The 11,274-nt window shown below is 39.9% G+C and overlaps 3 protein-coding genes across 3 annotated transcripts; 1 reads left to right on the forward strand and 2 right to left on the reverse strand.

Annotated features, from left to right (window-relative positions):
* Nucleotides 1-213: 213 nt before the first annotated feature.
* On the reverse strand, nucleotides 214-2,531 carry LOC125221348 (protein FAR1-RELATED SEQUENCE 5-like). The gene is made up of 4 exons (XM_048123471.1): nucleotides 822-2,531; nucleotides 590-733; nucleotides 452-525; nucleotides 214-301 (listed from the first exon to the last, which is right to left on the reverse strand). Exons 1-4 carry the CDS (start codon nucleotides 2,529-2,531, stop codon nucleotides 214-216), a joined length of 2,016 nt encoding a protein of 671 aa, XP_047979428.1.
* A 3,001-nt stretch (nucleotides 2,532-5,532) lies between these two features.
* Nucleotides 5,533-8,445, forward strand: LOC125222645 (cyclin-A1-4-like). The gene is made up of 9 exons (XM_048125369.1): nucleotides 5,533-5,821; nucleotides 6,414-6,792; nucleotides 6,869-7,005; nucleotides 7,098-7,190; nucleotides 7,279-7,412; nucleotides 7,506-7,658; nucleotides 7,738-7,921; nucleotides 8,007-8,141; nucleotides 8,236-8,445. The coding sequence occupies exons 1-9, from the start codon at nucleotides 5,618-5,620 to the stop codon at nucleotides 8,305-8,307; spliced, it is 1,491 nt and encodes a 496-aa protein (XP_047981326.1). The 5' UTR covers nucleotides 5,533-5,617; the 3' UTR covers nucleotides 8,308-8,445.
* LOC125222644 lies at nucleotides 8,436-10,582 on the reverse strand. The gene has a single exon (XM_048125368.1). It carries the CDS (start codon nucleotides 10,554-10,556, stop codon nucleotides 8,505-8,507), a length of 2,052 nt encoding a protein of 683 aa, XP_047981325.1. The 5' UTR covers nucleotides 10,557-10,582; the 3' UTR covers nucleotides 8,436-8,504.
* Between the last annotated feature and the right edge of the window lie 692 nt (nucleotides 10,583-11,274).

An 11,274-nucleotide genomic window follows, 5' to 3' on the forward strand; every position in this document is an offset into this window, starting at 1 on the left:
ACAATCCAAAAATACTTTGAGGGAATATCTATGCTCTCATTTCTCCAAAACAACACTGGCAAAACTAATTAGATAAAAACAATCCAAAAATACATACTTTGAAACATGACTAATCTGAAAATACTTGTTCAAAAAAAAAGGCATGAGATGTTATTTTATCAAAAACTACATTCAAGGTGTGCCTCCAAAGCTTTGTATAGTTTTGCAAGGCATTCAAGACATCTCAATGATCTCGGTCTCAATCTCCATCTCGATATTGATAATTAGCACTAGATGTACCTTTAGAGCTCTCTGTATAGTGCTGCAAGACATATAAATCAAATACACACATAAATTATTAAATCTTGAGTTATAAGTGTTAAGAGTTGAATCAACAAAGTGGTGTATACTAAGAACAAAATATACATTTCAAAAAGGGAGAAAGCAATGTACATATAACAAAAAATAATACCATATCAGAGTTGAGCATGTTGATCCATCAAAATATGTTCCATTGGCACCATATAATGTTTGATCTATTGGTGCCTACAAAAAAAAAGATAAATTACAACCAATTGCACCAGAAACTTCGTACTATAAATAGTTATACCAGTAACAATTCAGTGAAACTCAAATGATCTGAAGTCCTTTCGGGCCACGGACGAGGTGCTGGAATTGCCGGATTTTCGGGGCACGCACGAGGTGCTGGAACTACCGAACAAGAAACAGGCAATGTACCTCGTGCTCCAACAACCTACAATTAAAGTAAAATTTATATTTAATAAAATTATTTTCCAAATACATAACAGTATATACCTTTACTTTATGGTTTGTGTATATACCTTTACTTTATGGTTTGTTTTTCTTAGTTTTGACTGAAGTTCTACCCAACTCTTCAATCGTTTCGAACCTTTTGCACCAATTTTTTTCTTGAATCCTTTTGATGTCATTAGAGAAGAGACCGTTGAAGAGGTATTCACATTGTCACTGTATTCTTGATCTTTTTCTGCTAAACGCATTTCCATTACCTTTTTATATAGATCCGACATTGTTTCATTCACCAAGGTAAAAGTGGATTGATGGACAGAAGCTTCATTAGCCAACCTTATAAGAACTTGACATAGTCTCCGATACCGCTCAATACTTTGTAATTTAGAATCTTCTTCAACTTCATTACCAATAAGGTCATGGACTACACCAATTCTAGCTTCTCTTGTCCACCTTTTAAGAATATAATTCTCAGGAAGCAACTTCACGTCTAACACATCAAACACTTTCACAGAGTGACAACATATTAATCCAACCATCTCAAACCTTCGACAACTACAATGAATCATCTTTGTATTGGGATAATATGTCACCCTCCATTCCCTATCATGATCGATTAGTCCAATAACATACTCAAATGATGATCCCGATTCATCTTTATGCTTGATGTATGCAGCTGCAAACATGATAAACTCATTCTGGAATAGATCAAAAACTGATGGAGTATAGATCTTAGAAAGTTTTCTTAACATAGGAGAGCTCTCTAACCTCAATCTGGGTAACTTTTGGCGAGCCTCAAAATCACACTTCAGTTCATTGTACCGTTTATCCTCCACAACCCGCTCAAAATTCTTAAAAAATTGAGCAATGTTTAAGTTGGGCATTGTACAATTCTTGATACTAGAATTGATGCTCTCACTAAGTTGTGTGCTTCTCATACCAAGTGTGAAGGCTTTTATGTAGCATCGGGCCCATTTTTCCTTCACACTATACATATGCTTCAACCATGTATTGTCTTGAAGACTAAAATGTGTCAATAAGTTGCTCCAAGCCTCCTCAAAATCGGTTTCATCCTCAAAGCCATACATACACCTCTTAAAATCTGTCAAGAAACACGATCCTTCCTTCATAAGGTTTCCCAGATGTTTGATTCCATTTTGCATTAAATGCCATGTGCTTAATCCATGAAATGTCTCTGGCATTACCTCATGCAAGGCTTTTCCCATAGCTTGATCCTGGTCAGTGAAGACGGTGAGAGGCCTTTTGTGTTTGTGTCCATCTAAAAATGTTTCAAACAACCATTTGAATGATGCTGTTGTTTCATCGTACAAAAGTGTTGCGCCAAAAATGACAGCTTTTCTATGATGATTGAAACCCGAGAACACGGCAAGTGGTCTATTATCACGATTTGTACAGTATGTCGTATCCAATGACACAACATCACCAAAGTACTCATAATCAATCAACATTCTTGCATCTGCCCAAAAAACATTAGTTATTTGCTCTTCCATATCCATTTGGTTCGCATGGTAAAATGATGGATTTTTAGATAACTGATCTTGAAAGTATCTCATCAAACAACCAACTTCTCCATACACCATGCTTCTTTGTCTCTTAGATCGAAGATAATTCTTAGCGTCTAAGATAGTGTAACCAATCCCATCTCTTCCTCCAGCTTGTCTAGTCATCAAATCAAAAGATGATTTCTGATTGAGCCCAACATCATCAGCTAAATCAATCTCATGTGCTTGAACTTCAGTAATGCGGCATTGAGAAGATAACATATGTACTGTCTCGGGAAGGTGGAGGGGATGGTTATGCTCTTCCTTAAACTCATTTACTTTATATATACCCTTCACATAGGTCACCCCCAACCTTACTTGGCAATTTGTTCAAGTCTCAAGAAAGGGAAAAATAATCCCACAAAGTCTTAGGCATAAAAAATAATTAAATACCATCTGTTCATAAAAAGAAACAGGATTAACAAATATTAGATGAATCACACTACATTCATTAGAAAAAAAATTCATACCTTGAGATAATAGAGAAGAGTGATTAATTTTCTCCACAACCGGCGTAAAAGAAATAGAAGCAGATTAGAAGGAAGATGAAGAGATTATTTTTTTGTTTCCAGTGTACGCAAAGAGAAAAAGGAGGGAAAAGAAATATTTGGCTATTGATATATTGGATTCGGTTCCTACACGTTTTTGGTTTGTTGGCCGATTTGGAGAGATTTAAAAACTAAATAAATTGCATTATTTTAACAGAAGGATACGACAGCGTTTTTTACTACAGCACGCCCTGCTGTGATTTAATCACAGCAGAGGATCCGGTTCCGAGTTAGAGAGGGCGAGAGAGTGAATGGCGTTTTTTTCAAAAATGTGCTACTTCCTCTTTATTTTCTTTTCTAAACTCTTATTTTTTTATTTTAAATGATATATCCCTAAAATAATTAAAGTTATGATTAAGAGTTATTAAATAATTATAAATTACTTAAGTTGGTCAAAATTGTGATTAAAATGGTTGCCCGTTAAATATTAACGGAAATGTTTACGGAGGACCAAAATGATCAAATTTCCATATGTTCAGGACTAAAAAATTCAAAAGACAAAGTTTAGGACCAAAATGATAAAATGAGCATATGTTCAGGACCAATTTTGGCATTTACTCTAAAATAAAATAGATCGAGAATAAGTTCATCGTGCCCACGTATGATATATATTGCTTAAAATTAAATTTTGCTTATCGTTATTAGTGCATTCATTATTAGATTACTACTTCCCCAACGGTGACGAATTAGAGCATCTCCAATGGCAATAGGCTAGCAATAGCCTAGCCAACTCCTCCTGCCACATCACCAGGACAAGAATTAATTAAAATACAAAAAAATTACATAATTAATTAAAATACCTAAAAAAAATATTAAAAAACCACTAGCCGGTCGCTAGCCGATTTTGGAGGCTGTCGTTTAAATCGGTGGCGTGAGCTAGTCGATGGGCTAGTTGAAATCGCGCTGGCCGGTCGCAATGGAGACTAGCGGATAGGCTAGCCGAATGTACCATTCATTAGTGAAGTTTGAATTTGAATTTTCAATTTTGCATATTCTCTCTATACGTAACCCTACTATGTAAGGACAAAGGACTCAAGCATTTATCAAATTAAAGATGTTTTTTCATTCTGATAAATTTATAGGATTTATAATATTGTTGAATATTTCATAGTTTGAGTAAATTATTGTATTAGACCGATGACATCTAACAGTGCATATCTTAGGAAAACGATTACATGTTTCTCTCAAGTCTCTAACATATGAGAAGTAAAATAAAACAATCAAAACTAACTATTTATATTATTCTTGGACTCATTGTAGCCGTTACTGATAAACAATTAAGGAGTACTAAATTATTCGTCCCATGTAATAATAATAAAAATAACTTCGGTCACACTCAATTAAATCATTTAACTATGCTTCCATAAGAAACAAAATCCCCCCAAAAAATACACTATAAAAAGGTCAGCATTCAATTTGAATATTAATAATATTTCATTCAACTTTGAAGATTCCAAAATCAAATATAAATAAGAACTATCACCAATATCTATTTTTCAAATTTCAAGCGTGTCTTAGGGCATTTTTATAATATGAGAACTAATCACATCTATTATTATAATTTCACACCTACAACTTGAACATTAAAATGTCTCATTTCAAAAATGAACTTTTTTATCCACTCTATCTACTTGTTCTCATTTTCTTTTCTATTTTTTTTCTCATCTCTCTTATATTTTATCTATTTTTTTCACATCTCTCGCATATTTTACTTAAATTTTCTTCTATCTTATTTTACCAATTTATTATTAAAACCGTGAGGTTCACAAATAAGACTATTTTTTATGGACAAAGGGAGTATGAAATTTACTACTATTAATCTGTATTACTGAAGTGGAGTAAATGTCAAAACTGGTCGTGTACATATACTCATTTTATGATTTTGCTCATATACTTTATCTTTTGAATTTTGGCATCCCAAACATTTCAACTCGGATCACAATTGGTCCTACACTAAGAATTTCGTCAATTTTTAAACAGTTTTAACCCGATTTTGACGGTTCTAACAGTCCTATTCGGGTTAAAACTATATAAAAATCAATCAAAATCGGGTTAAAACTGTTAAAAATTGACGGATGTGTTAGAAACTTAGTATATGACCAATTGTGATTCGAGTTGAAATGTTCGGGATGCCAAAATTCAAAAGATAAAGTATATAAGCAAAATCATAAAATGAGTATATATACACGGCCAGTTTTGACTTTTAGAAGTGATGAAGTTTTAATTTCATAGTAAGGAACAATCAAATCTCGACCAAATTGATGATTTCGAAATTGAAATTTCACTTTGCAAAATCTAACAAATTTTATTTGTCACATTTTGAAGACTTGGACTCGCTGCCAAAAGGGGTAAAAAAACTACTTTCCCAATGCAGATTGCAACAAATTTCAAATTCAAACTCAACACCCCACTCTAAACCCACATCCCCGTGCCCTCACCGCCCAATCACACCCCGACACCTAAGCTCCTTCACTCACCGCCCAGCCACCCTCCGGCCCTTGCAAATTCGAAAATACAGCTCCACGGTGGGGCCCACCGCTGTCCGCTCCCAACGAATACCCGAACCTGATCCGACGGCCCAGATCAATCCTCAATTCAAATCGGACCCCAACCCACCTTTTCCCCGCTCGAAAGCAACCATTTATTCTCTTCTTCCTCACATTCTCAATCCATTCGCATTTAATCTTTCTCAGCAATTCACAAAACTCCCGATTTTGTGGTGAAATTCGAAAAACACTCGTTTTTTTTTTGTGGAGGCCAATGGCGAGTGCGGCGGGAGTGAGGAGGTCTACGACGTCGTCTCTGGCGAAGCGCCACGCTTCTGCTTCGGATAATACTGGGAAGCCGGCTTCGTCGGCCTCCGCCGCCAAGAAGCGACCGGCGCTTGCGAATGTCACTAATCAGAGGGTTGGCTCCGGTTCCTTCAATTCGGGGCGGGTTTCTGCGCCTGAATCGTCCAAAATTGTACGTCTCGACTCATCGTTTCTTTCAGTTTTTACATCGGAATGTGGTTGGGTGTTTTTTGGTATTGTTGTTTTTGTTTGATTTTGTTTAGGTTTTGCACAATTAGGGGTTTTTCAGTGTGGTTCCAATTAAAATTATCACCATTGTTGGATGGTACGTGACGTGCATGGTTTCTTGGGGGGAAATTATTAGCTTTTTTGTGTTTTCTTGGATTAGTTTGATGAGTTTTTACGCCTTCTTGTTTGAATATTTGGATTCAAGAAGAGCCGGAAGTGGAATTAATTTCAAATTTGAGGATCGTTTTTGAGATTTTTTGGGGGGGTTTTACTTTCTCTTTGTTAAAGTGTCAGACTTTAAATTAAACGATGCACCATTTCTTTTTGAATCACACTATTGAAATATTACTGTTCTTGAATTTTTATCTGTTTGCTGATGCCATTTTATGTAAAAGGAAAAAGTGCATTTCAATTTTCAAAGATGTATTGACTAATTCATTTCTTCAACAATGCATCTTCTGATTCATCACATAAATGTGCCTATGAAATGTTCACTGATTTCTTGGACTAATTCGACTGAGTCTTGACATATGCAGGTGCCATGTACCACTAAAATTGTGAGCATAAAGAAGGGATCTTCTGTTTCCTCCAATGGAAGCTTCTCTGGGGTTTTTCATCCTGCAGCAACCAATTCTGTCAAACAGACCACGGTTGCTGCGGGTAGATCCTCGTCTTCAATGAAGAGCAATGTAGCCATTCTCGAGGATGGTGCTGCCTCCGTTACATACAGCATGAATGTATCTCCTGACAAATCAGACTCATTCTCTGTTTCAATGGATGAATCCATGTCCACTTGTGATTCTTTGAAAAGCCCCGATGTCGAGTATGTGGACAATAATGATCTGACTGAAGTGGATTCCATTGAGAGAAAGGCATCAAACATGCTCTGCATTTCAGAACCCATGGACATTGGAGGTTTGTGATTTGATCTTTTGAATTTTCTTGATCATTGATTGCTAGCCATCTTTTGCTAAAGGTGTTGTTTTTGCAGGGGTTGTATGCAAGCGAGACGAGCTAGCAGCATTGGAAGCCGGTGGCATGATTGTCAACGTTGATGATAATCTCGAAGACCCACAGCTCTGTGCCACCATTGCTTGTGATATATACAAGCACTTGAGAGCATCTGAGGTAGTTAGAGATTGCTCAGACATCTCCTGTTTAACTTAGTTTGAGTTTGTTATTTAATCAATGGCAGTTGCTTATCTATTTCAATTTGTTAGGCAAAGAAAAGGCCTTCTGCTAGCTTCATGGAGAGGGTGCAAAAGGATATAAATCCGAGCATGCGATCAATTCTCGTTGATTGGCTCATTGAGGTTCGATTTTCAGTTAACTATGTAGCTGAAGTTTGCAGTTCCAGTTTGTGAAAGTATTCATTTCTTGACAAAATTCTTGGAACCGCAGGTGTCTGAGGAATACAGACTAGTTCCCGACACGTTGTATCTGACTGTGAACTATATAGACCGTTATCTCTCCGGTAATGTCATGGACAGACAAAGATTACAGCTGCTCGGTGTAGCTTGCATGATGATTGCCTCGTAAGCCCTTGTCACGTCTTACCATTTACTGTATGAAGAGAGTTGTGCACTGAATTGCTCGAGTTTTAATTATATGATTGTGTGTTTTTGCAGAAAATATGAAGAGATTTGTGCACCTCAGGTGGAGGAGTTCTGCTACATAACCGATAACACATATGTTAAGGAAGAGGTTCTGCAGATGGAATCTGCAGTCTTGAATTACTTGAAATTTGAAATGACTGCGCCAACGGCTAAATGTTTCTTGAGGTAAACCACATTTTTGTGCACCTATGATGGCTAGAAGAATAAGATAGTAACATTTGGTATTTCTCGAATGTATTTGTAGGAGGTTCGTTCGGGTTGCTCAAGGGGTAAACGAGGCTCCACTGTTGCAACTGGAGTGCATGGCTAACTATGTCGCGGAGCTATCTCTGTTAGAGTACAGCATGTTGAGCTTTGCCCCATCGTTGATAGCAGCTTCATCGATTTTCTTGGCCAGATACATTCTCCTCCCTGCTAAGAAGCCTTGGGTATGTTTAAGTTCTGAGAAATGCAGTTATGCTCTGAGACATATATACATTGCTGTGTTTCTTAACTTGTGTTGTATCAATGCAGAACGCTACCTTGCGGCATTACACGCTCTACCAACCCTCTGAGCTACGCGATTGTGTGTTGGCGCTACACGGTTTTTGCTGCAGCAGTAGCAATTCAAGCCTGCCAGCAATTAGGGAGAAGTACTGCCAGCATAAGGTGAGATCAGATTTCTTGCATTAATGGATGCTTAGTAATTTTGTCAAATGTTTGATGAAATTAACAATGTTTTTTTTTCCTTTTTTTGAAACAGTACAAATTTGTTGCAAAGAAATACTGCCCTCCATCAATACCAACAGAATACTTTCAGAATGTGAGCAGCTAGTCTCATCAGTTTCAATCTTGCTGTTGTGTAGCTCAGTTTTAGCCTAACATTTCATGTATAGATTAGTTCTTTTTAGCTTTCTCAATGTTGTTGTATTCTGATATTGGGTTTTATATAAAAACATTGAGTTCTAGCAAATTGATGGCCACTGCATTATTTATCATTTATTTACACAAAAATACGAACATGGATGGAAATTACTTAGCAGCAGCACACTGCCTCTTTGATGCTTGGTTTGGGGCAATGTTAAGCCAATGGCAATCCTCAAATTGACATTTGGAACCACTATAAGGCCACTCCACATTGGTAGTAGGACCAATGTATTTGGGGCTCCAAGTCGGGGTGCCGTCCTCGAATGAGTTATGCGTCAATCTCTGAAGCCCCGAGCCATCCGCGTTGATCACGAAGATCTCACCGTATGGCTGGTAATGGTGCGGGTTTGAAATGGGTTCAGCTGAGACTCCCGCGTAATCTGAGGTGAACACGATCTGCTTCCCGTCGGGGCTGAACCACGGATGGTTGGTTCGCCCGCCAGTCCCACTTTGGATCACCTTCTGGAGCCCCGTGCCGTTGGGATGGATCTTGAACATTTCGAAGCTGCCCCCGCCCGGATTCTCCCTATCTGAGGCGAACACGATCCATTCGCCATCTGGTGACCAATTGCTCATCGTGTCGGACCAAGGCCCCTCAGTTAGCCTATAGAGGCCAGCTTCTTCTCCGTTCAACGCGTCCATTATGTATAAGTTCTTGTGCCCACTTCGCCCCGATCTGAACACGACCCATTTCCCGTCCGGCGAAGGGGAAGGGAATGCATTGTTTGCTCCTCCCTTGGTTAGGGTTTTGTAATTGTGAGTTAGGTCTTCATCATCCACATTTACTGAGACTATGTCAACCTTGGTGCTCTCACTAGAGAAATCAGGCCCGGCACTAGTGTACACTACTCCCTTTCTCTTCCAATCCCAACAAGTTGCGAAGGCGTATAGCTTCGATACTTCCCGAATACCCGACCCGTCTCGGTTCATCACGTACACGCCTGGGAATTGCACGTAGGCGATCCGTTCGCCATCCGGGGAGTACGACGGGAATGACCCGTCGACCCGGAGTAATGAAAGGCCCGGTAACTCGCTCCGGACGTTCTCAATTACTAAGTCATTGCCCTTCCCTACTCCGTCGTTGGTTTCGCCCCGACACTTGTGGTACCCGACCCAGCCGGAGTCGGGCGATATAAACGGGTTAAGATGATGCGTACTAGGCGAAACGTGCCGGGTCAATTCGTAAAACTTATCCGAAACGACGTCGTATAACTCGATATGACGATAATCCGACCCGGGCCTCCTCGTAGCTACTGCTATGAAGCTCTTATTAGCGACGGAAGCTGCGGGAGTGAACGCGTGCAGACCCGGCGGGGTGACTCGCCGACTCACCACCGAGGCAGCGTCGATCTTTCCACCGACGATGTCGAACGACGCGGAGAATACGCTCCACCAGCCGTCTCCGCATCTGCGGTGGAAGTAAAGAGTCGACTCGTCGGCCCAACTCGGCCACCCGCCGTGCTCGACGATCTTGACCCGGCCCGAGCCGTCCCGGGTCGAGAACACGTAGATGTCGGTGGCGAGCTCCTCGACGTCCCCGGTCCAGCCCTTCTCCCCGTACGAAGCCACCGCCGTGAGCGCCCCGGAAGGCGACACGGCGGGGCTGTAGTCCGCGATCCCCGGCGGGGTCAGGCGCCGGGTCAAACCGGTGGTGAGCCCGGTCGAGTAGACCGCGGTCCAACTCGAGCGCGGCTTGCCCGGGTCTTGGTGGGTGGAGATGTAGATGACGTCACCACCCGCTAGACTCGGGCGGTCCTTCATGGAGATCCGGGCGTTGGTCTCGTGTTCGCCGATTAGAAGAATCTCAGAGCGAGATGAGTCAGTGGGGAGCTGGAGAGCAGATCTGAAGACGTTGAGGAAGATTTGGGAGGAGCCGTTGCGCTCGGTGACGTAGACGAGGTGGGCGATCGGGTCGGGTTCGGGTCGATCCGAGAGGAAGGAGATGGATTGGGGAGGGGGGAAATGGCCGTTGAAATTGACGGAATCGCCAAAGGTGAGGCGGATTTCTTGGGAGGGGGCGGCGGTGGGGAGGGCGAATATGTCGAAGGCGTAGCTTGATCTGCCCAGAGTGGTGAAGGAGATGGTGTCGAGCGCGTGCGGAAGTGGTAATAGGAGGAAATTGATGATGAGGAGGAGAGGGAGAGTGGAGAATTCCATTGGAGTAGTGAGTGAAGACTGAAGACTGAAGACTGAAGTGAAGAGGTAGGAGAGCTGAGTGTAACGAAGATGAGATTGAAGGTGGATGTGTTACACGTGTCAGGTGAATTATTTACTTTATCCTAAATCTCATTTTCATCGTCATAACCAAATATTCTAGCTTCTTCCAATATAAAATATCATGATTTGTTTTTATTAATTTTCTATGTAATACTTGTAATTCTGATTTTTGTGTGTATCTCCCACTTTTCCATTCTTCCCAATGTGTTTTTTTTATTACGTAATTTTAGTAAAATGATATTTAAAAATTAAGTGAAGGTGAAAATAAAATATGAAAAATTAGGAGTGTATTTAAAAAATAATTCAAAATTAAAATCACAACATCCTTCAAATCATATGCTGACACGTGGCATATATAAGCAACAAAACAATGTTATTAAGCAACAAACTTAGTGGATGACTTAGATGAACAAATTGAATAAAAGACTATTTATATTGCATTAAATGCAATTTATTTTGCATTATAAACTAAAATGCAAATAAATTCATTTAATGCAACATAAACCGTCATTTAATGTAATTCTTATGTGACATCCTTTGTTGCTTAATATCATTAAGTCATGTTTGGTAGGGGTGATAACTCATCTAGGAATGGAAATCCATGAACAAATGAGTTATCACTCCTACCATACATGCCATTACTATGTTGCTTATATCC

Source organism: Salvia hispanica, chromosome 4 (assembly GCF_023119035.1).
Source record: "Salvia hispanica cultivar TCC Black 2014 chromosome 4, UniMelb_Shisp_WGS_1.0, whole genome shotgun sequence".
In the NCBI taxonomy this organism is placed as follows: domain Eukaryota; kingdom Viridiplantae; phylum Streptophyta; class Magnoliopsida; order Lamiales; family Lamiaceae; genus Salvia; species Salvia hispanica.